At 44.0% G+C, this 25,294-nt stretch overlaps 1 protein-coding gene across 3 annotated transcripts in view; it reads left to right on the top strand.

Moving 5' to 3' along the window:
* SYNE2 (spectrin repeat containing nuclear envelope protein 2) overlaps positions 1-25,294 on the top strand; it is a 799,865-nt gene that overhangs the window by 482,721 nt on the left and 291,850 nt on the right. For all 3 annotated transcript variants that reach the window (XM_029598126.1, XM_029598125.1, XM_029598127.1), the window contains exons 61-63: positions 7,107-7,289; positions 8,563-8,700; positions 21,129-21,314. In XM_029598126.1, the coding sequence (XP_029453986.1) occupies positions 7,107-7,289; positions 8,563-8,700; positions 21,129-21,314 (507 nt within the window). The remainder of the gene's footprint in view (positions 1-7,106; positions 7,290-8,562; positions 8,701-21,128; positions 21,315-25,294) is intronic.

Here is a 25,294-nt window from a genome sequence, read left to right as displayed (position 1 = left end):
TGTCAAGGGAATTTCCTATGAGAGAGGGGAACTTCAAGAGAATCCCAATTCCCCCAGTAAACAAAGGAAGGGGTTAAAGAAAACACTACACCTGTAATAGCAATACATTCATGTTCGAGAAGAGACCAAAAAGCTTGAACATAACATTGCCGCCACATATGGAAGAATGAACCCTCTATTCCACATCCTCTCCAGCATAGAGGAGGGGGTAGCTTTAATCTGGAATAACATGTTGGATGGCGATAGTTGCAATGCACAATACTTAACACTAACTCTTTCTGGCAAGTATAAATAGACAAATTGGGGTAGATTTTTAAAGAAGCGCGCGCGGGGGTACATTTGTGTGTGATACCCGGCGCGCACAAATGTACACCCAATTTTATAACATGCGCGCACTGCTGCACGCATGTTATAAAATCCGGGATCAGCGCATGCAAGGGGGGTGCACACTTGTGCACCTTGCGCGCGCCGAGCCCTAGGGGAGGCTCCGATGGCTTTCCCTGTTCCCTCCAAGGCTGCTCTGAAATCAGAGCGGCCTCAGAGGGAACTTTCCTTCCGCTCTCCCCCATCTTCCCCTCCCTTCCCCTATCTAACCCACCCTCCAGCCCTACCTAAATCCCCCCCCCCCACCTTATTTCATGTTTTTATGCCTGCCTCTGGCCAGCTGCTGGCGCACCATCCCCCGACACTGCCTCTGTCCCGCCTCCGGACCTGCACCACACCCCGCCCCCTTCCCGCCCCTTTTTCAAAGCCCCGGGACATACGCGCGTCCTGGGGTTTGCGCACGCCGCCGAGCCTATGCAAAATAGCCTATGCAAAATAGGCTCGGTGCATGCAGGAGGGTTCTGAAAGGGTTACTCACGTATATTACGCTCTTAACCCTTTGAAAATCTACCCCATTATGTGCTGTGGACCAGAGATTGAGCCAATCATCTTGGTCTAGAGATAACGGAAGATCAGAATTCCATGTCGTCTAAGAGATAGAGAAGTCTCCTCCCCTGCAAAGAAGGCCAAGAAACTCCTATAGCAAAATGACATTTCTTTATAGGAACCTTTGTAGTTAAATACATATTAGAGACAACACAAAGCCTTGGATGGATCGGGCCTAGACAGACCAGTTAACAATATCTTTCTCAATTGCAGTTAAATATGAGAATGAGATAGTATATTAAAAGGGCCAGAAAGATCAGGAAAAGAACAGAATACCAGTCCCTCCAACAAATGAATTACAAAGTAGAGCCCCTTTTCCCACCAGAGACTAGCATCTGGGAACATAGTTCAAAGAGCTAAAGAGGAATAATTTCACAGAGGGGATAGTGCAGAGAACTGAACCATGTGAACCTTTAACACTTTACACATCTTACTCCAAATAGCACAAAGTATGTGCAGTAATGGGCAGGGAGTGAAGCAAATAACTCTCCAAATGCCTGGACAATCCCGGAGGGGGTAGGGGGAATTAACAGGGTATCCAAACTACAGCTCCGCACCCCTGCTGTCTCCAGATTCAGCCATGATACAAGAATCAGATGGAATTTCAAGCCAATATCAGAGGCAAGCCAATCTAGAAACAAAATAGTAAAGCTGAAAATGTGAAAGTCCCATATCACCATATTCTTTTGCTTTCCAACGGGAGGAAAATTTCTTCCTAGGTATCTTCTTATTCTGAATAAAACTAGAAGAAGAACTTTTTATTACTGAAAAACACACTGGGGAACAGCACAAGGCAAGTGCTGAAAAAGTTGTAGAAAACAGGGCAAGACAGAAATTTTAAGCAGACTTATTCTCCCTGCCCAAGAGATAATTAAATCAGACCAAACACGTGAATCTTTTTTGACCTGATCCAGTAAAGAAATGTAATTAGCATAAAAAAGATCCTTCAACATGTGGACCCGCTTTAACTTGTAAATAAACAAAACCAGTCTCAGTAATTCTAAACCCAGCAAGACTCCGAGGAATATGTGCACAAGTGCCAATTGGGAAAATCTCAGATTTTGGTAAATTGACCTTATAACCAGAAACTGAACTGTAATCACTAATAAATGACCCAGAGGCATTCTTGATAACATTTGAATGGATGGCTGATACTGCCTAGTGGCTTATGATCAAATGGGTCATTCAGCTTAGTCCACATTAACAGGCAAACAGGCAAAGTCCAAGCCGCTTACCAGGTTGTGGATAATGATACTACTCTCGATTATGTCAACGTGAAGAATGCCATCCTAGATAGACTTCAGTGATCATCATTACTGAGTCCTGTCAACACCAGTTTTATGCCCTTAAGTATATCACCAGCATTCAACCCCCAGGACTTTGCTTAAAGCTTACAGGACTTGGGCTGCTTCTCTTTACAGCTCGGACAACATATGTGGCAGAAATGGTAAGGCTTGACTAGGTTCTTAGAAGTCTACTTCCTTGAATACAGGAATGGGTTCACTGTCAGCCCACACGGTGACTCATGGAAGCAGTGAAGATGACTGAACTGTTTGTCTATGTAGAGATGTCTGCCTGCCCAAACAAATCAATTGAGTTGGGAGTCCTACCTACTGAAGAACAACCCTAAGGGTTGGGAGCAAAGGCCAGCAGTGTGTGCATAGAGAAATCGGAGTACCACAGTGCCACAAATTAAGTTTCAAGTGGCAGGTGATCGCCCTTATTTCATGGTGCTTGGGAGAAATTATTCACTGTTAGACCACCTCTGAGCAACCAAGCTAACAAGAGTGTTGCTATCCATTCAGAGGCACAAGTCTCACCCCTGCTAGAGCAAATTCTCAGTTAAATATGTCCCTTCAGTAAATTGGATTTATTCAACCCTCAGACAAGGACCAGAAAAATAAAATGGAAGCAATGGGGTGCCAAAGTAGTTGGCCCAGTGACATCTAATCATCATCCATTACAGCTGAGTCAAAATAATAAACTTGTAGGGCTAAGGTCCCCAGGAAGCTTAGAGAAGAGACATTACCTTTCCAAGCAGAAGTAGATTCTCTTTCAGACCAGGAAGAACTAGAGTGCTTTTCTCATATTCAATAAGGACTAAAGAAGAACCTGATACTAAATCACTTGTATTTCCAAGTGACTATAAAAGATAGAGAAATCATAAATAAAGATAAACAGAAAAGATATTAAGAACATGCCATACTGGGTCAGACCAAGGGTCCATCAAGCCCAGCATCCTGTTTCCAACAGTGGCCAATCCAGGCCATAAGAACCTGGCAAGTAGTATTTTGTTTCAGGTTACTAAAGGACTCTAGACTGTGGGTGGATCATACATCAATTGCTGGTATACCAAGTTTTTCAGAAAGATCTCTTAAGATTGACCCATTCAGTCCCCCTTCTTGTCGTTGAAGAGCTAAGAGTATATTGGCATGACTGCTAACCCTGTTCTTTAAACCTAATATATACTAACAAGTGAAGGATAATTGTGCTACCTGTCCCAAATGCCAGCTAACTTCCTATGGGGTAATGGGAAGACTCCTCAATACCCATATCTTGAAGTTCCATTTAACTAAATTTAAGTGGATTTCATAGGGCCACTAGACCAGAAGAGTGGGAGCAACACAGGTATATGCTGATTATGCCGTCTGCTATCCATGGGCACTTCCTCTGTGCTTGATATTTTTGAAAACCATAATACAGCTAATGAAAATCTTCAGCCATATGAGGATCCCTAAAGAGATCTTGACAGACCAAAGGGTAAATCTGATGTTTTGCCTTATGCAGGAGTTATGTAATTTCTGGGGCATTTGGTTAATCCAGACATATATGTATCATCTTCAAATGGATGCCTGGTTGAGAGATTCAACCAAATGCTGATATATGTTTAAAAATTTTCACCTCTATGAATGTCCAAATTTAAAATAATCCATTTCATTTTATCCTCAATCATCTAGTCCAGTCCTATTGTCCTTGTACAGAAATCGGATGAAACAACCTGGCTCTGTATTCAAGTTCACTTTATGGAAATCATTTCAGAATTTGATGAACATCTGATGTCTCACATCTGTGGACTGTATGGAAAGAAAGAAGATACTCAAATACCAAATGTTGCAGTCAGCAACCAAGAAAATGGCCTGATTAGATGTGCCTGGAAGTTCTTTTTAGTTGTGTTGCATGTAAATAGTATACCCTATGAACTCCTAGAAGGAAATGCTCTTTGGCACAATGCAAGTATTAAGATCATTAGCAGTAAACTTGAGAGATTGAGATCATATTCGACATACCCTGGCTTACATATGAGGTTCATTTCTGTCAAGGTATATGCAAAAAGTCAATTTGGAGACATTACCCTGCATGAATTACTAGACCAACTGAGAAGGGATCAATACAATACACTAGATAAAGGAGTATTAGCAGATTCTGCTAACCCCTGAATCATGGGGGGAGGAGGACTTTATTTGTAGTCCCATATGAGCTGTACCAGTTTTAGGTGATCTCTTTTGGGATTTCTTGGGGCACCAGCAATGTTCCAATACCTTATGAATCTTGTCTTGAGACTTCATGACCAGTATGCAGCAGCACACCTGGATAACATCCTAGACTGAGACTTCCAAGCAGTTTTGCATTTCTTATAGGAGGCAGAGATAACTGCAAAATCCAGAAGTGTGGTTTATCCCAAAGGGAAACAAAATACCTGAGCTTCGTTATTGTGAAAAGAACAGATAAGCCTCTTAGTGTTAAAATATAAGCAGTAGCCAACTGCCTGAGAAGAAAAACAAAAAAAAAAAATAAGATCGTTGATGGGAATAGCAGACCAAACTTTTTAGACTTGGTCATATCCCCTTGCATACCTGATAAAGAAGTTGTTCCCAAACCAAGTACAATGGCCTGAGGCTTGGGAAAGGTAAGTCACAAGTCTGAAAAACCTGTGTGAACAAATGAATTTGTACAATGAATAGAATTCATTGTACAAATGGACACCTTGCAAATAGGCTTAGGAGCTGCCCTAATCCAAGAAACTGAAGTAGAAAATACAACATTTAACATGTGCTAATAAAAAGTAGTGTATGCTAAATGAAATGACAGAAATGAGACCACATCCCTAAAGAGCACCAAATCCTCTATATTAGTAGGAAGTTTCATTCACGGGAGAAGAACTTCTGTCTTTCAAAAGTAGTGCCTAGTGGTTAAATGGGCCGTTGAGGCCCTGCATTATTATTTAAAGATGTGTACCCTTACATTAGTCACCCGTCATATTCTATTGAAATGTTTCCAGGTGATGGATCATCACCTGGAAACATCAGATTGTACTTGACATTACAACCATACATCAGATTGTACTTGACATTACAACCATACAGTTTAAAAATACACCACTGTGCAGGAAGAGAGCATGAAAGAAGAAGGGGCAGGGCTTTAATCATGTTCCCACAGTGCCCAAGGAAGGAGATGTATAAAGGGGGAAAATGTAGAAGAGAAGCTTATAATTACTTACTAGTGTTACAGGAGCTGCATTCACTAAGTACCAGGTAGGATTAAGACAGCCAGAATAATGAGTTCTGAAGCTTTAGGAGAGAGGCTGTATGAGTCCCTGGGGCAGAATTCTGGTAAAAGGGAAGGCCTGATATCTACTCACCAGCCTCAGTTTCAATCAGCAGGAGGGTTAGAAATGAGCCAACCCAGCAGGCCAAAGGAGAAAGTCAGGCACAAGCACCATCGCTCAAGAAAAAGTAATCTGGACCTCGGGAATGAGACTGTGACCTACTCTCCAGCAGGGAAAATGGGGTGCAATTTCAACTCTACACCTATGAAGAGGTCCAAAAGCTAAACTTGGACAGCATTAGCAGGCTGTACATTACTTTTTTTCCTCCAAGAGGCTTCTGCATCTGGCAAACCTGATGTCCCGCCACAACAGGAAATCAAATTGTATATATCAAAATGAAGAACAGGATCCCATGTTTTTAAAAACTAAAATTAATTTCTGAACGGCTTTAATCTACTTGTTTTTGGTGATCTAAGGGCCCTTGCTTAGCAGTTTCACTCCATTATTCAAAAATCTCAACTCATAAAACCCTTGCAAACCGTGACACAAATTGGCACTGTGTGTTCTGCCCTTCTCATGTATCTGAAAAAAGAAGTGGCAGCAATTAATTGTAAAGAATATTTCATCATAGTGCTGCAGATTAAAACTTCCATGCTGGAAACAACTTTTGCATATAATTCAAGTGGCAGATACAACAAACAAAATCATTCCTTTTTTTTTTTTTTGTTCAGACTTATGTTTCATTCCTGACACAGTATCCACTCTTAAAGTTTTTAAAAGCACCTCCAATGTGGGTGTTACCATCATTGTAAATAGAAATTAATTTAGACATTACTATGCTGATCCCTACTAGAATTTGATGCAACGATCATACGTACGCTTGTAAAATATAAAAATACTATACAAACAGCTTCTGTAGGCAATGGGAGCATGGTGGTAATTAAAAATGCAACATAAGGAACAAAATATACTAAGGGACTGATTTGCTAAGTTTTTTTTCCCAGTAGAGAGACCGAGGGAAAAAACCCCCATAGGAACATAAGGCATGCCATGCTGGGTGAAATCAATGAGCCATCAGATCCAGCATTCTCTCCTTGACCACGGCTAAGCTTTTAGTAAGTCAGGCACTAAGAATATGAAAGAAGACCTAGGAATAAAACCAAAAGAAGTTGTGGCAAGTTAATATTTAGAAGAATCTAAGACTGGCATTGATGTAGGTAGAAAGCATTTTACCCACATAAATCGGCTCTCGGAAAATTGCCTTCCCTTGGCCTGTTCCGTAATGCGCAGACTATAGCTGCAGTAAGAGAAGGTGTTCTCAGAGGCATGTTTAAGTCAGCAGTGAAAAAGTGTATGACATTTTCAAATCTATACAAGTAATTTCTAGCACAAAAACCCAGGTACACATGTCTGCGCATACTTTTTCTTTGAAAAGGGAACTCAAAAGTGGGTGCAAACTGCATCAAAATGGCCAGTTTGAATAATCCCCCCTCCTCTAGTAATGATAAATCTAGAAAATCAAGTCCAAAGTTTGACACATGTAGCACATACTTGTTAGCTGTATCCTCACAATGAAACACTGCCTTATCCTGAATTGTCTTGTTAATGATGTTTTATTTTGCACATTCAGAAAATCTGGGATGAACTGGACCATTGGCATTCCAGACTCAATGAACTGGACTCAGAGGTTCAGGATATTGCTGAAGAGGACCCGGCTCAAGCACAAGCGTGGATGGATAGCTTAATAATGCCCTTCCAACTCTATCAACAAGTCTCTAAACTTTCCGAGCGCAGAACTGCACTACTGAACAAGGTAAAAAGCATAATCAGCCCTCTACTGGCACAGGATTTAATTAAAACGTCACAAGGCGACAAACTGCCCACAGTATAAAACCGTTTTCAACTTGGGTTGTCACATCTTTGCATTTCTCTTACTTTCTGAACAGTCTGATGTCTACAATAAGATTAAAGAGAATTGCACAAATGGAAATGCAGAATAGCTTCTGGGTGCAGGTGCTAGGAATGGCAAAAAGCTCACAGGAGCATGAGCTGATGGCAGCTAGACTTCCATTGTGTATAGAGGGGTTTTTGTTTAATTTTTTGTATACTTTATATATATATTGGGTGATAAAGCATGAAATAAATAAAAGGTGGTAGTGTGTGTGTATATATATATATATACTTTTTAACCTGGCAGTGTACTTCTAGCTCAGATTTTAGGCAATGAGTCTTCATTCACAATCAGCCAGAGATTTTTCCCTTATTTATATCTCCCTCGCTCCCACCCTCTTCCCCCCCCCCCCCCCCCCCAAAAAAAACCCCTCCTGATCATCCCTAGTTTGGTCACTGCAATGATGATTCTGGGCCAGGAGACGTGTATTATGGCATCTTCCAGAACCCTTGAATCATGGGCCTTGAATGCAACCATAAGGTTGCACCCTTAAGCAATGACCATGGCTCCTTCCCCAGCTCCCTCAGCTGTCCACAGATTGCCCGCCGATTCCAATACAAATCTGCAGCTCTTTTGTGGTCTGTACTGAATATGGAAATGTCTTCCATCCAACAGATGTTTTCAGGAAGAAACCCTGGGTAGTAGGCAGGGCTGACCCTAGAAGGGTCTGGGGTGAATCAGCAGGGAACAGATATCCTTGTTGAGATTATAGAGTTGAGGGGGCACCCCCTGAGAATAAAAAGCTGCAAGGGGTGGAAGCTGACTTCTGGCCTCTCCTCCGCTGCCATGTGCTCTCACACATAAACGGCTGCTGTAGGCCAGAAGGGGAAAGGAAATGAAGTTGGACACCGCCAACAGGAAATTATTTTGCTGTGGGTGGGGCTATTGCAGTGTCATGGGGTTTGGAGTAGTCAGTCTGATTCACCCTTCCCCATCTCCAAGGATGGCTTTGGTACTAGGTAAGCTGCTGTGTATTTCACTACTAACTTGGGCACTTTGCAAATGACATTCTGCTAAGTACATTTACCTGCTGCAATTTTTTTTTTTTTACATACTTAACTGGATTTTGCTAAAATAATGGTACTCTGTTAAATCAGTTTAAAGCAGATTATTTTAAAATATTCTCTTTTGGTAGGGTGCTAGTAAGATGGAAGAATGTGATGAGCTTCTGAAGAATATAAAATCATGGATAGAGAACACGAATAACTTGTTAACAGGAGAAACAAAATATGATTCAGCTAAATCCCTGAGTAAACATGCAAGTGCCCTTCAGGTAATGTACATGTTTGGTGAGCATTTTGTAGCTAACTCTTAAAAGAGCTGTATTGAAATACTACTCGGAAGAACAAAATGTTTTGTTTTTAAATTCTGTCATAAAGAGAATTTTTATACTTGCTACCTTCATGTCCTCACTCTGTTAAAGTGGGACCATGCCTCCTAGACATACAGTGGAAAGAAGCTTCATCTATATCACTAGGATCATTATACAATGTGGATTCTGACCTCCAGTTTTAGTAGAGAACTAGAACCATCATCATCATCATTTCTGTAACGCATACCAGATGTACAAATAATAAACAGTCTCTGCTCCTGTTGTTATTACGTGTGTTTTAGTGGATCCTTGAGTGCTGTAGAGATGACCATGCCCACGGGGAGGAGCCCCGTGAGGAGCCACAGCACTGGGCTAGACTCTTATACACAAAACACCGGAATAATTATTTATCAGCTTGAAGTAGCCACCAGGTGGCAGTGGTGAGTTGTAGTCTCAGGGACCTCGGCAGAGGGAGCCCTTCTCTCCAAGATGACGTCAGGAGGTTCCGCAGCAGATACTGTGGATGAGACAGATGAGAGATTAGAGTACTCACTCGGTGTTAGCTGTTATGAATGCGATTCCACCAGATGGTTGTAGTAGGTACAGGCACTGAGACAGGGAGAACAGGCCCTCAAGGAGCGAGTGCCTGTTTCCTGAATGGCACCTGAAATAGAACAGAGGGCCCCCGAGGAATGGGTACCCAAGTTAGTAGTAAACCCCGAAGGACAGAAGGAAAGCTTCCTGCAGGCAGCTGGGAAGCGGCAGAGTAGCACAGACAGGAACAGTACGTGTCTGTTCGAGCTTTTGCCAACTCAATGAGCTAGCAATCTTGAGAAGTTGCTATATCCGGAGTGGTGTGACGTCAGATGAGGGAACACCCTCAAGGTTCGCACCACTGGGCGTACTTAGACATGGGTTGTGTCGCGCACCCTAGCAGGTACCTGGGAGGAGCAATGGCATACGGCTACACCATAGCTGTTCCGGGGACGCCAGAGAGGTCGGCTTGACGACGCTGCAGTAGCCATCTTGCCCAGGTAAGCGGGAGGAGCTGAGGTAGGGGTGCAACAAGCGGGGCGAAACCGTCAAAGACTGGACGCAACAGCTCCCTGATTCTTACAATAAGGATAAAGAGACACACAGACAGAAAACGAGAATTTTAAGTGAAAAAGCAGGCCATGAGTGGAGAAAAATTAAACTAGGTGGATAAGAGGCAGGAATAATGTTAATGGAGGAAAGGGCAATTTTAATTTTGTAATGCTGTGAGGAATGAGGCTTCTTAGAAGTTTATATAAGAAGAAGGTGGGGTGGAGAGGTGCAATTCTTTCTCACAGGACAAGCAGGATGGTTGTCCTCACAAATGGGTGACATCGAGGATGGAGCCCACCACGGAAAACTTCTGTCAAAGTTTCAGAAACTTTGAATGGCCCCCTACTGAGCATGCCCAGCACGGCACCAACCCTGCAGCCAGCAGGGGTCTCCCTTCAGTCTTCTTTTTTCCGCGCAGCAGTAGCCACGCGGCAGAAGAGCTCTTAACCACGTTCCTGACAGGAATTTGGAATTTCTTATTCTGAAGAAAAATTTGCCCCTCAGGGGTCTCCCTTCGACAAATTTTTTATTCCGCGGACCTTCGGTAAGTTTTCGCCGTTTAGTCGACTTCCGTCGAGTTTCACCCTCGAGGCCTGTTGGCAGTCGACAGTCCCGCGGTTACATTTTTGGCTCATAGCCATGGCGTCGGGTTTCCGTCGGTGTCCTGAGTGTACCCGGACTATGTCCATCACAGACCCCCACGGCGTCTGTGTTTTGTGCTTAGGTAGTGAGCATGATGTCCTGACTTGCACCAAATGTGCCTTAATGACACCAAAAGGTCGCAAAGCCAGGATGGAGAAGATGGGACTCCTTTTCCATGCTCGTACCCCAACGCCATCGTTTGCATCGACGTCTTCGGAACCGGCACCGTCGAGATTGCACCATCGGCAGCCCTCCGGTGACCGTCCGCCATCGACGATTGCACAGCCATCGACTCCAGTCCCTCCCCCGGATGGTCGAGGGGACCGGAAGGACAAGCATCGTCACTGACCTCACAAGTCTCGGCCTGTCGAGGATCCATCGTCATCGACCTCCGTTCCGACCGAGCCACCGACTAAGAAGCCGAGATCAGATCTGGCACCGTCCACTTCTGGTTCGCAGACACCGAGGCAACCCTCACCCCCTCGGGGTTTGGGAGCCGCGATTCCAACGGTGACGGTGGTCCCTCCGGCTCAGCCTCAGCCTCCCTCTCCCGTTGAGCCGGGTCTTGTTACCCCTGGTCTCCGGGCAGAACTGGACCGGCTGGTCCAGGAGGCCATCGAGAAAGCGATGCACAAGCTCCAACCTCCTACGGCACCGACTCCGGCACCGAGAGGAGAACCGGCCACCGAGCCGATTGCTGCAGCCCTGGCACCGCTTCTCACTCGGATGGAAAAGCTCGTATCGGCCCTTCCACCGGCGATTCCAGTACCATCGAGACCTCTGTCACCGACAGACCTTTCATCGAGTGGAGAAACACCGTATTTGATTCCCCCTTCGGGGGTGGTTCCATCGGTGCCTTCTCGTCCATCGCCACCGATATATTCTTCGGTTCCACCGAGATTTCCGATGCCGGCACCGATTCCACGGCGACCGGCGCCGGTGCCCTCCGCCATCACCGGCTCCGGCTCCAGCACCGATCCCATCGAGGTTATACTCCAAGCCCTCGGTGCTTCCTTCCAGTTATCCAGAGCCTCAACCAGGACCTTCAGGAATTCAGCCTCCACCTGATCTTACCGGTCATCCTGATCCTTATGACACTTGGGGTGATGATACTTCTTCTGACACAGATTTACCTTCACCACCTTCTCCTACGGAGAGTAGAAAGCGTTCTCCTCCTGAGGACTTGTCTTTTATAAATTTTGTGAAGCAGGTGTCAGAAGTAGTCCCTTTTCAGCTCCACTCTGAACAAGATGACAGACATGAGATGATGGAATTACTCCAATTTTTGGATGCTCCCAAAGTCATCACCTCCATTCCCATCCATCAGGTTTTTCAAGATCTGCTTAAAAAGAATTGGGAATCGCCTGCATCTGTTACACCAGTAAATAAAAAAGCTGATTCGACATATCTGGTGCAGTCAGCTCCCAGTTTTCAAAAACCACAATTGGACCATCGCTCAGTAGTCGTTGAATCAGCGCAAAAGAAAGCTAAACGACTAAAACCACATTCTTCTACACCACCTACTAAGGAAAATAAATTCCTAGATGCTGTAGGCAGAAAAGTCTTTCAAGGAGCTATGCTGATATCAAGAATTGCCTCGTATCAGCTTTATATGACTCAGTATAACAGAGCCATTCTCAAACAAATGCAGGACTACTCAAATACTTTACCTGAACAATTTCAACCACAGCTTCAAGCCCTTATAGACAAAGGTCTTGAAGCTGGAAAGCATGAAATAAGAACTTCGTATGATGTCTTTGATGCTTCCACAAAGCTTTCAGCCACAGCCATCTCAGCCAGACGTTGGGCTTGGCTTAAATCATCCGATCTTCGCCCGGAAGTCCAGGACAGACTCTCCGATTTACCTTGCCTGGGAGATAATTTGTTTGGAGAGCAAATTCAGCAAATAGTAGCTGAATTGAAAGAGCATCATGAGACGCTGAAACAACTCTCATCCACTCCTTCAGACTTACCCTCCAAACAGCCTTTTAAGAAAGACCCTAAAAAGCCCTTCTTTAGGCCACGACGATATTATCCACCATCGGCTAAGTCCCGGCCTGCACGTACCCCTCACAGGACTCAGCCACGCCAACCTCGTAAGCAAAGGCCTGCCACAGCTCCACCTCCTGGCCCTGCGGCTGGTCTTTGACCGTCACATAGACAGCAGTTACCAGACCCCTCTTCCAACTATCCCAGTAGGAGGTCGATTGTGCCATTTTCTGCACAAGTGGCTTCGCATTACCACAGATCAGTGGGTGATAGCAATAATTACACAGGGTTACCACCTCAATTTCACAACTCTTCCTACAGACTCCCCGCCTCTACAAACATGGAGTCTTCCCAATCATTCTGCTCTTTTAGAGCACGAAGTATCATTTCTCCTACAATCAAATGCTATAGAACCCGTTCCTCCCTTACAACAAGGACTGGGATTCTATTCCAGGTACTTCATGATTCCAAAAAAGTCAGGGGGCCTACGTCCCATCCTCGACCTGCGGGCTCTCAACAAGTACCTTCTCAAGGAGAAGTTCAAGATGGTAACCCTGGGTTTGCTTCTCCCCCTGTTGCGAAGAGGGGACTGGCTATGTTCCCTAGACCTAACAGACGCATATACCCACATTGCGATTACACAATCTCATCGCAAATACCTGCGTTTTCTGGTAGGCCAAAACCATTACCAGTACCGAGTCCTACCTTTCGGCCTAGCATCCGCACCACGAGTCTTCACCAAATGCCTCGTGGTAGTGGCAGCATTCCTCAGGAAGGAAGGTGTCCACGTCTACCCCTACCTGGACGATTGGCTAATCAGGGCTCCAACTCAACAACTTGCTCAATCCTCCCTAGCATTGACAATTCAGACACTCCTTTCCTTAGGATTTCTTGTAAATTACGAGAAATCTTGCTTGGTCCCATCTCAAACCTTATCCTTCATTGGGGCAGACTTGGACACCTTACAAGCAAAGGCCTTCCTTCCTCATCGACGGGTTCAAATCCTCGTGTCCCTAGCTCGCCAGCTGCAGTTTCAACACACAGCCACAGCTCGCCAGTTCCTCGTTCTACTGGGACACATGGCTTCCTCGGTTCAAGTAACTCCCATGGCCCGTCTGGCCATGAGACTTACACACTGGACTCTAAGACACCAATGGATTCAAGCTCTTCAGCCTCTATCCTCCATTGTCACAATCACAAACGCATTACGTCTGTCTCTTGCCTGGTGGACGCAACCAGTCAACCTTTTACGAGGCTTACCCTTTCTTCCACCAGATCCCCAGGTAATCCTCACCACCGATGCTTCCAACATAGGGTGGGGAGCCCATGTCGACAATCTACAGTCTCAAGGAATCTGGTCACGACAGGAAGCCAAACACCAGATCAATTTCCTGGAGCTACGGGCAATACGCTACGCTCTCAGGACCTTTCAGGATTACTTATCACATCAAATAATATTAATCCAGACGGACAACCAGGTGGCCATGTGGTACATAAACAAGCAGGGAGGCACAGGCTCCTTCCTTCTGTGTTAGGAAGCTGCGCAGATCTGGGCAGAAGCTCTCTCCCACTCCATGTACCTCAAGGCCACCTATCTGCCGGGAGTAGACAATGTATTGGCAGACCAGCTCAGCCGTGTCTTCCAACCACACGAGTGGTCACTCAATCCTGTAGTAGCGACCTTTCTTTTTCACAAGTGGGGTTATCCCCGCATAGACCTCTTTGCGTCCCCTCAGAACCACAAAGTGGACAATTATTGCTCTCTCATTCGGAGCCAGCACTCTCAGCCGAGGGATGCATTCTCCCTCAAGTGGACGACCGGTCTGCTCTATGCATTCCCTCCACTTCCTCTTCTATCGAGGACTCTCGTGAAGCTACGCCAGGACAGGGGAACCATGATCCTGATAGCACCCCACTGGCCGCGCCAGGTGTGGTTTCCCATACTCCAGGATCTCTCCATCCGCAGGCATATTCCTCTGGGACAGGACCCACATCTGCTCACTCAAAACGACGGATGCCTCCTCCATCCCAACCTCCAAGCCTTGTCCCTGACGGCATGGATGTTGAAAGGTTAGTCCTTCAGCCATTCAACCTTTCAGATTCCGTTTCTCGTGTCATGATAGCTTCACGAAAGCCCTCCACCAGAAAATCTTACTCATACAAATGGAAGAGGTACACCTCATGGTGCACTTCTCAGTCCCTTGATCCCCTTTCCTGTCCAATCTCTAACTTCTTGGACTATCTCTGGCATCTCTCCGAATCCGGTCTCAAGACCTCTTCTATAAGGATGCATGTCAGTGCGGTAGCCGCCTTCCATAAAGGTATCGCGGGTACTCCTATTTCAGTACAACCCCTGGTAACACGCTTTCTTAAAGGCTTGCTCCATTTGAAGCCACCTTTACGTCCTCCGGCCCCATCTTGGGACCTTAATCTGGTTCTTGGTCGCCTTATGAAACCACCTTTCGAACCTCTTCACTCCTGTGACCTAAAATATCTCACATGGAAAGTATTATTCCTTTTGGCTGTTACTTCAGCTCGCAGGGTTAGTGAATTACAGGCCCTAGTTACCTATTCGCCTTACACTAAACTCCTGCAGGACCGGGCGGTACTCCGCACTCACCCTAAATTTTTGCCTAAGGTAGTTTCGGAGTTTCACATTAATCAATCCATCATACTGCCTATCTTCTTTCCCAGGCCCCACTCCAATCCCGGAGAACAGACTCTGCATACCCTAGACTGTAAACGAGCTCTAGCTTTTTATCTAGACTGTACAATTTCTCACAGAAAGAGCACTCAATTATTCGTCTCTTTCCACCCTAACAAGTTAGGACAACCTGTGGGTAAGCAGGCTCTTTCCTCCTGGTTGGCGGACTGCATTTCTTTTTGCTATCAGCAAGCTGGCATTCCTTTTCAAGACCGTGTCAAGGCACACTCTGTGAGGGCCATGGCGACTTCAGTAGCACACCTTCGATCGGTGCCGCTTCCTGACATCTGCAAAGCTGCAACTTGGAGTTCTCTCCATAACTTTGCAGCCCACTATTGTTTGGATAAAGCTGGAAGACAGGATTCCATCTTCGGCCAATCTGTCTTGCGTAACCTTTTTCCAGCCTGATGTACCAACACCCTTCCACCTTCCCGGTAGGGTGCGGATGCCCTTTGCCAAATTCTACCCCTATTGTTGTGCCTGTTGCACGCCGTTGGGTACATTTGGTGCAAGTCAGGACATCCTTAGCTCGGTACTCACCCATTTGTGAGGACAACCATCCTGCTTGTCCTGTGAGAAAGCAAATGTTGCTTACCTGATGTAACAGGTGTTCTCACAGGACAGCAGGATGTTAGTCCTCACGAAACCTGCCCGCCACCCCGCGGTGTTGGGTTCGTTTTTTCTTTTATTTTTCGGCACTGCCTGTAGCTTTGAAAATCAGACTGAAGGGAGACCCCTGCTGGCTGCAGGGTTGGTGCCATGCTGGGCATGCCCAGTAGGGGCCAGTCAAAGTTTCTGAAACTTTGACAGAAGTTTTCCGTGGTGGGCTCCATCCTCGATGTCACCCATTCATGAGGACTAACATCCTGCTGTCCTGTGAGAACACCTGTTACATCAGGTAAGCAACATTTGCTAACTCCTTAAAAAGTTGGAATGGGTCACGTGGGGTGATGTGCTAAGGAGGACATGCTCTCCCTTAGCTCTGGGTGCCACCCTTTCGAATCTACTGGCATCGCCCCTCATAGGCCTTGGACAAAGGTACTAACCACATAGGGCAAGACAGCCAATGATGATTGTTGAGTTTATGAACAAATCCCCACAGTTAATGGCCTCTAGAGGAGGAGAAAAAGAGAAGGAGAAAGGGAAGGCCGCAGACCGTAAGATGGCAGCGAGCGCAGGAGAGCCGACGCCTTCATTAACGGCACCACTCACAGTGGAAGTTCTAAAGGAGGCAATAGATACGGCGTTGTACAACAAGCTAGCCGGCATAGCTCAACAAATAACTGAGATAAAATCCGCGCTGGACAAATTCGGCCCAAGAATTGAGATCCTGATTTGTGGCTGTTTGGGGCTCCAACAACTTTACAGGGTGCTAAGTTGGCTCACTTGCAGCTGTTTATTTCCAAGGCTGCAGTGGTGGGGAAGAAGGCGATTTTAACAAAATGGTTGGAAGACAAAGCCCCTGATAAAGATCAAGATTTAAACAGCTTCTCTGGCTCTGTACTCACGAGCTTTACCTAACACAACACCAACAGCCTTCCAAGCCGGCAGAGAATGCTGGGGTCTGGGATCATTTTATACATTATATTCAATCCACGACGCAGTCCCCTTGAGAAATGGAGACAGGACGGATTGGAATGCTAACCACTTACACCAGATTACACGTGTCTTTTCCCAGTTTCCTCACTCACAAAGCATGCTGGCCCACACCCGAGATGTCTAATTTAAATTTCTATTACATGGACTCATTCTACTCCCTACTACTATGTGTGTGAAGGAGGGGAGAGGGGGGAGGTTTATGACGTCTGGCATAAGGAAAATGATATGTGATATTTGGTCTCTTGACTCTGTGGTTACTGTTGTTGGTACCTGAGCATTATATTATACTCGTGGTATTGAAGATACTCAGGTGGGGAGTATCACCTACCTTTCGCTAAGATCAGTTTTTTGCTCAGACTCCCTTTACTGGACCCAGAGCAGGTGAAACAAGCCATGGCATAAAAAGGGGTAACTGAGCAGAGACAAGCAATTATGGATACCCTACCTGAGTATCTAATGTGGTTTGCTTTAATGTAGGTTTAAGATACTCAGGTTGAGAGGCTCAGTCTGGAGTGGTATTAATTTGTTTCTGTTGCATTCATTTGATGTATACTATTGATTGAATATACATAATGCTGTACTTTCTTAAGGATGTGCATATGCTGTGATTCAAGTGTCTAATACTCCATCGTTACTTTGCCACACTAGGTATTTTAATATTTCTTTATGATTATTTTAATATGAAAAATCCTAATAAAAATATTTTTAAAAAAAGTTGGAATAATACTGTACTATGAGAGCCCAAATTCAAACCCAAACAGGCCGCTACAGTAAAGCACGCGCTCAGCTGAGCGTACTGTTTAACCCGCGGTTGGGCGCGCGTATTTGACATGCGTCCACTACCCCTTGTACAATGAGGTGTTTAGCATGTCCAAAACGCATGTCCAACCCCCCCCCCCCCAAAACTAATAGTGCTCATCACATGCAAATGCATATTGAAAAGGCTACAAACTATGTTACCGAACCTTTATGGCACCTGTGTAAACTGATATATTTTAGCATCATTACTTTTATGTGCCTTACTGTAAACCGTTGTGACGGTATCCATCTTAATGACGGTATAGAAAAGATTTTAAATAAATAAAATAAAAGTCATTCAACCCAGATGCAGAAAAAAAATGTGTGCCCGATCCGCAGAAAATACTGCTTTTCTGTATATCCTCCGACTTAATATCATGGTGCTATTCAGGCGGAGGAACCAAAAGGTTAAAAAAATTAAAAAAAAAAAAAAAAAAAGTGTGCCATCAGGTTAGGAAAACAGACGCTTGTAAAATTGAGCGTCCATTTTCCAAACCCGCTGACAGACACCTCTGCTGAGTTTCTGCTGCTAAGGAGGCGCTAGGGGTGCACTATTGTCCCTAGCGCCTCCTTTTTAGCACGACCTCTCATTTAAATACGGTATTGCGTGCCCAGGAGAGGTGGCAGGGCGTGTGTTAGGAAAGCGGGCGCTCAACACTGAGCACCTCTTTCCCGTGTGAGTTTACTGTATCGGCCTGAAAATGATCAACATTTCCAAAGAATTCAAAACAGCTTTCTGCAATTCCAAACAATCTACTAGAAACAAGAGAACAAAGAATGAGATTTAAATTTGCAAAAGCCAGTTAATAGGTGATCTTTAATTGAGGGCAGGGACTGCTTTATTTAATTTGGCAAAGATGCAAGAATATTGATTATGGGTGCAGGTAGGCTTCCCAGAAAGACACTGTGGCTCAGTCACCAACTATCTCGTGCTTACAGCCATCTAGGAAAAGACACAGACACATACAACCCCAAATGACAATGCAACACTTCATCTGAAATTGCTTACACGGAAAAATCACTGTTAACTCTCCGAAGTCCATTATGTTGTTCAAATTTATTCCAATAATTGCATGTTCTGTCCCACTAATTCAAACATACTAATGATTACTAATTTTTATAAGAAGTGTCTAACTCCGCACATTGCAAAAGTTGTAAGAACATGAAATGCCGACACGGGGTGGAGCCAAGATGGCGGCAGGCTAGCAGCAGCAGTTCAGAGTGCTTGAGGATTTCTTGCAGTTTTATACTTACTTCTGAGACCAAATGCCTCCAAAAAGGAAAGGATTTGTGAGGGTATTTCCCTCAATACCTCCAACACTATCCGGGCAATGAACGATCCCCGAACTTGCTGCGCTTTATCTGGCTGGGGTGGCTGAAGTCCCCGCTGACGAAACGCCGTTGGGAGCATCGCTGGTGTCTGGGGAAACTGCTCTTAGCCCCCCTGACTTACGGAAGCTGGTGGCTCCGGGACTACTATCTTCTTCGGCAAAAGCAGCATTGGAAACAGAACCAAAGAGTCCTGTGAACAAGCCGGAGGGAGCGAAAGCTGTAAGGAGAGGTCCGGAGACAGCTGAGGATCTGAGAAGTCCGGAACCCTGGGCGCTGCGGCCTCGGTGGAGGTGGTGAGTTACCTTGGATTGAAGTCGGGGGTCTCCCAGCAGAGGAAGATCTTTTAGGCTCGCAGGGGAAACCAGCGGATAAAGGCCTCCCTAAGCTGGACTCGGTAACTCTTGACTCCCTTTGGGAGTTAGTAGCCTCCTATGGCCCTCGATTTCAAGGGCTTACGAGGCAGTTAAATTCTCTTATTTGGAAAGCTGGATAAAGTTTCCCAAGAGCACGATATTAAGATACAAGAAAATACAAATAAGATATCTGAATTGCAAATGGAAGTAAAGTCGACGCAGAATATTTGTCAAGCATTAATCCAAGACAAGCAAGTGACTAATAGAAAAGTGGAACTCATTGAAAATAGACTGAGGAGATTAAATTTAAGAATCTTGATTTTTCCCTAAAATAATAGGGGAACAACCTCGAGTAACATTGAGGAAATATATGTTAGAAGTATTGAGAATACCAACTGAGTATATTCCATCTACGGTATGAATAAAGTCTATTTTCTTTCATATAACAGAAATAGAGAGGGAGACTGATATCTTGGAATCCTCTAGAGAAATCTATGAAAGAGCAACTTTACTTGTTTCTTTCGTTACTGAAACTGATGTAAGTTTTTAATGAAGTATTATTTTCAACACATGGGTGAAAGTTTTATGGGACAACGTGTCCAAATCTTCCCGGATTTATTGAAGATAACACACGAGAGGAGGAAAGCCTTTCTCTCTATGAGACAGGAATTAAATATGATGGGGGCTAAGTTTCTTCTAAGATATCCCTGTAAAGGAGTTGTTACCTATAATAGAGATGTTTATATATTTTATGCCCTGGAACAACTAAGGGTATTTGTAGACTCTAGAAAGAGGGCTTTCCTAACTTCCTCTCTGAATGAGGAACTGGGGTAAAAGTAAGTTTATGATTGAGAGATAAAAAAAATTGTACTACTGGTAGCTGTTAAGTGATTTCAACAGATTCAAGTTTTGTGACTCCCAAAATTATTCACCCCCCTCTCTGAAATAAGATTGTGGTCTAAATAATTGATTGTTAATTTCTGTAAGTATCAAGTATGATAGGTGGAAAATTGATGTTTCTGTTTACTGTTTCTGTTTTCTGAGCAAAGTTTATCTTTGTATTTATCTAAAACGCAATAAAAATAAAATTAAAAAACAAACAAAAAAAAAAAAACCATGAAATGCCACAATATGTGCATAGGACAGTGAGAGGCCTTTCAAAAGGCTGCTAATACTGGGCACAAGGAAAAAATGGAGTGTGAAATCTGGATTTCCCACTACATAGATAGACATATGAGCCATTCCAGTTTTTACTAAGAGTTTAATTATACACACTTCAGTTTGTCAGGAAGGGCTTATTGATTGTTTAGTGTAGCTAATGTTTGTGCACCACTCCATGTGGATTAAAACCCCCCATGCCCCAAAAAATCTATCTGTACATTTTTATATTTAAAAGTTAAGTTGAGCTACTGTTAAAAGCTAAAATGGCCAAAACAATTTTTATAATGAGAGCCTTAAGATTAACTCTCACTTAGCCCATGGGCTAGAAAGTGCACACAATAAGAACCACCTTTCCTTTTAAGTGAGCACATTTTCCTGCTGTTCCTGCTCTTTTGAAATTTTTTTTTTTCAGCCCCGTTATTTTTAATTCTTTGTGGCTGCTGTCATAAACCTGACAAATTTATCAAGCTATTCGGCAACCAATCTTTTTTGAGGACTGCCCAAACGCAGCCTTCTATGCCGTCCTGCACTCTCTATTTTGTCCAATCCATAAATACCGGTAGCAGTAATAGCCATCAAGGCACCATAGAGGATAAATCATATGAACATGCAAAAGCAAGTGGATTGTCAAAATTACTAGAGGTTTTCATGCCGTACGTGTACTCGTTGCCAGTCCAACGCTTCAAGCGTTTTATGTGTTAATCCGCTTTCCTTTACATTTCCAGATAGCTTTGGAGGATTCTGAGCAGAAGCAAAATATTCTGCATGCCATTTACTCTGGGTTGGATGAGCTATCAATAATCTTTGAAACAAACATCACCGCAGAAAAGATAGATGAATTGAATGCTGAAGTCACACTCCTGCAGCAAAAAATAGTGGGGATTCTTCCCCAGCTTCAGAATGTAGCAGATGTAAGTTTGGTTGGATTACGTAGCTATGAAAAATCTGCTTTTCAATTGTTGGGGTTTTTTTTTTGTTAGCCTAGTTTCCTTTAGTTCTTGTGAGAGCATCATGTCTGTGTGTCTGTGTGCTCCCTCCGCCAATAACTTTTGAATTGTTCAATGTCATTTGAATGTTTGCCACGGATAGTAACATGCCTAGTGACAGCTCACAATTTTCACATACCCTTGACACTTCCGATCCCCTGTTCTTTTTATTTCCTATAGGAAAATGGGCCAGTTCATGGAAGTCAGAGCACATTGTGATGTCATCAAATAGTTTTAAAACTACCTGGCCATTGGTTGACTCTGGGTGTTTTTAAAACTGCCTTTCCATTAGTTAATGCCTGGGGTCACTTGCTAACTTCTTTTCTTACTTAGTTTACCATGGGGAAAATGGAGCTGCATTGAGAGTGGAGGAATGGCTTAGTAGTTAGAGCAGTGGGCTGAGAACAAGGAAGCCATGGTGCAAATCCTACTGCCATTCCTGGTGACCTTGAGCAAGTCACGTAACCCTCTATTGCCTCAGGTTCAAACAAGTAGGATGACGATTTAAAAGACCTGTGCGCATGCCCAAGTACATGTGTATATGGCTGCGTGCAGCTACACACCCCTGTATTTTATAACCAGCATGTATCATATGAGCATGGGTTGTAAAATTCATTTAATTCTTCCCTGCAACATTCACGTATATGTACAAAATACACTTGAACAGATATTCTGCTTAGGCTGGATAAGTTCTGACTTATCTGGGTTTAGCTGGATAATTTTAGAAAGCACTGCTTATTCACTAATAGCGTGATTCTTCAAAATGTGTTATGGCTTTATGCCCGGCGACAATGCCATAACACATGCGACATTAATGGTATCACATTGCGTGAATGCAAATTTTTCATGGGGGTGGGATTAATGAAAATGAGGGGTAATATCGCACCATGCGATAGCATAATGCATGCTATTGCACATTTTTAATGCTGGAAATAACTACACCTTTTTCCTGGCATTAAGCTGTGTGATACGCCCGAAATGGCCGTAAACGCAATTTGCGATAAAGATTGCAAATTTCATTTCAGCCATTTCTGGGCTTGGGGACTGGGAGAGGGGAGTGGAGTAGAGAGAGAGCCTCTGGAGAGGCATTCATAGTAGTCAACTATTTATATCACCATAGGAGGTCCAGCTAGTAACTTGGGGTGAGGTTTTGGGTGGTGGTTTAGGATTTTGGGGCCAGTTTGACATGCAGAGCGAGACGTACGAACAGCACAGTACACCTCAGTGAAGATTTCACATCATTTGGAGTGAGGAAAGAATCCATTTCCTCACTCCAAATGATGTGAAATCCATTTCCTCACTCCAAATGATGTGAAATCTTCACTGAGGTGTACTGTGCTGTTCGTACGTCTCGCTCTGCATGTCAAAACTGGCCCCAAAATCCTAAACCACCACCAAAACCTCACTTCGAGTTATTAGCTGGCCCTCCTAACATGATATATATAGTTGAATACTGTGAAGGCCTTATAAACATGCCCCTTTTTCTTATTGTGGGCATTATCCATGCGAAATTATAGCATTTACTGCCTAACTCACAGGTAGTCACTTATACACACAGGGGCCATAGACTGCCTTGCTTCTGGGCAGTGTACCATCACTCCTTTCTGGTGTTGACAGAGCGCTTTACAGGAGCTGACTTCCTCCTGGAGGCATAAGGGCCTCATGAACACAGTTGGGCTTACCCTCTTATGCTCCCCAGCTGGTACCTCCCACAGGACTCTCCCTGCCCCAGCAGGGTCCTTTCCATAGAGCTCTCTCCTATGGGATTTAAGGTGTACCTGGCCCTGTGCCTGGTCCCACACAGATTTAAAGGGGGAAAACAGGGTCACTCTTTCACAGAGACTTGTCCAGCTATCTTACTTAGCCCGATAAGTAGCGCATTTAAGACTTTTAATTGATTCAGCTAGGTGGCATGCAACTGCTGTGCATGGGTATTTTTCCTTTTTGCTATAAATATGTATGTGGGGAAATTATTAAAGCAGAATTTACAGGCATAAGTTGGCTTTTACATTTATAGGTTGGCAGATTTTCTGTGAAATTAGCAGTTTTACCAGTTTGCCCAATCCATCTGCAGGTCAATAAAACCCTCCTGGCTCTTCAGCCTGAAACCCCGCCAGTTCACCCAGGTGGTCCACCCAGTCGGTATTTCACATTAAAGATGTTTACTATCACTCCAGATGTATAGCAGGCTTACACGAGTAAGCTGTCAAATCCTCATGCATAAATTTCTTATAAAATAGCATCTTACACACGTACATGTTGACCCTGCCCCAGATAACCCCTTTTTTTACACACATACGCGTGTATGTTTGAGGTTTATAAAATAGTGTATATTTGAATATATGCTATCTACACGTGTATATGCTAATTTTTAGGCATGTAAGCTTTTGAAAATTCACCTTTAGATTGTAAGCCCTCTGGGAATAGGTAATTACCTATAGTATCTGAATGTAACTTACCTTTTGCTACCAATTAAAAGGCATGAGTTAAATAAACAAACATTTGATGATGCCTGTTTCAAAAATGTTCATAGGGCTATGATAAATGTTCATTCTGTGAATTTCTGTGTAATAAGATCATCATTAAACATTAGAGACATTGTGCTCTGACCTCCCTGAGCTTAACTGACCTGAACTGGCCCATTTTCCTATAGCAGTGATGGCGAACTCCGGTCCTCGAGTGCCACAAACAGGCCAGGTTTTCAGGATATCCACCATGAATAAGCATGAGAAAAGACTTGCCTGCACTGCCTCCATTATATGCAAATCCATATCATGCATATTCATGGTAGATATCCTGAAAACCTGGCCTGTTTGTGGCACTCGAGGACTGGAGTTCGCCATCCCTGCCCTATAGGAAAGAGAGAGAGAAAAAACGGATTCTAAGTGTTGGGGCATTTTGAGGGCACTTGAAAAGTATGAACCAGAGGGATGGATTGGGGGAAGTGGGGTGTCACTCGCTTATTCCACTAAGCATGGCACATATTTGAATGAAATTGGATGACTGATTCAAAAATAATTGGAAGGGACCAAAATGCAGATATAGGAAACTAGGCTACAAACCATCTTTAATGATTAATGACAAACTAATTACACAGATAGTCTCATAATGAACTTTGTCATAACCATGTGAAAATTTCTGTAGCAAAGAATAAAACACATCCTGTTTCTTTTGGTTTAATGGAATGTGAATATATTATTTTCATTAAAATATTACACTAAGCCCTCCAAATTCATTTTCACTTCAGTTGATGGCACAATGTGATAGGAAGGCACTTGCGCAGATTTTGTCCAGGTGAAACTGATTTTCCCTGTATGTACCAGGATCAGTCCAGACCGCTGAGTTGTGTCTCCCTTCCAGCAGATGGAGTCAGAGAAAAAAAACTGAAAGGCACCCCCTCTTCCACTGGTGTGCCACCTGCGATCCTTCAGTATTTTCTCTGACTTTAGCAGATGAGGGTGACAGAACCATGTGGTCCTGATCCTGTAAAAAAAAAAAAAAAAAAGAAAAGAAAGGGGGTTTTTTTATTTAAATTTACCAGAAAGCCTCTTCTTTCTGAAGGATTCCTTGGCTACATCAAGCTAATTAAAAAAAAAATAAAAAAAAGTTAGTTACTTTTGTTCTTTGCTGAAGTTGGATATGCCTCCCAACTTCAGCAAAGAACAAAACCTTGGAAGAGGTTCGGCTGGGGTTGGACACCCCGATAGCCGCATTCCCGGAGCCCTGCCGACTGGTAAGTGGGGAGATTCACCGGTGGGCCGGTCCCTCTCCTCCCTTCACCCTGAGATGTACGCATTCCTCGGGTGTGCCCTGCAGTGTTAGTGGTCCCAGGGACGCCGGTTTTCCCCTGGTTGACAGAGTTTCAAAAAAAAAAAAAAAAAAAGAACCTTTAGAGGTTTAAATTC

This window comes from Rhinatrema bivittatum, chromosome 4, assembly GCF_901001135.1.
Source record: "Rhinatrema bivittatum chromosome 4, aRhiBiv1.1, whole genome shotgun sequence".
In the NCBI taxonomy this organism is placed as follows: Eukaryota; Metazoa; Chordata; class Amphibia; order Gymnophiona; family Rhinatrematidae; genus Rhinatrema; species Rhinatrema bivittatum.
Note: the sequence above shows the minus strand (reverse complement) of the source record. Positions and strands in the feature narration are given on the sequence as shown.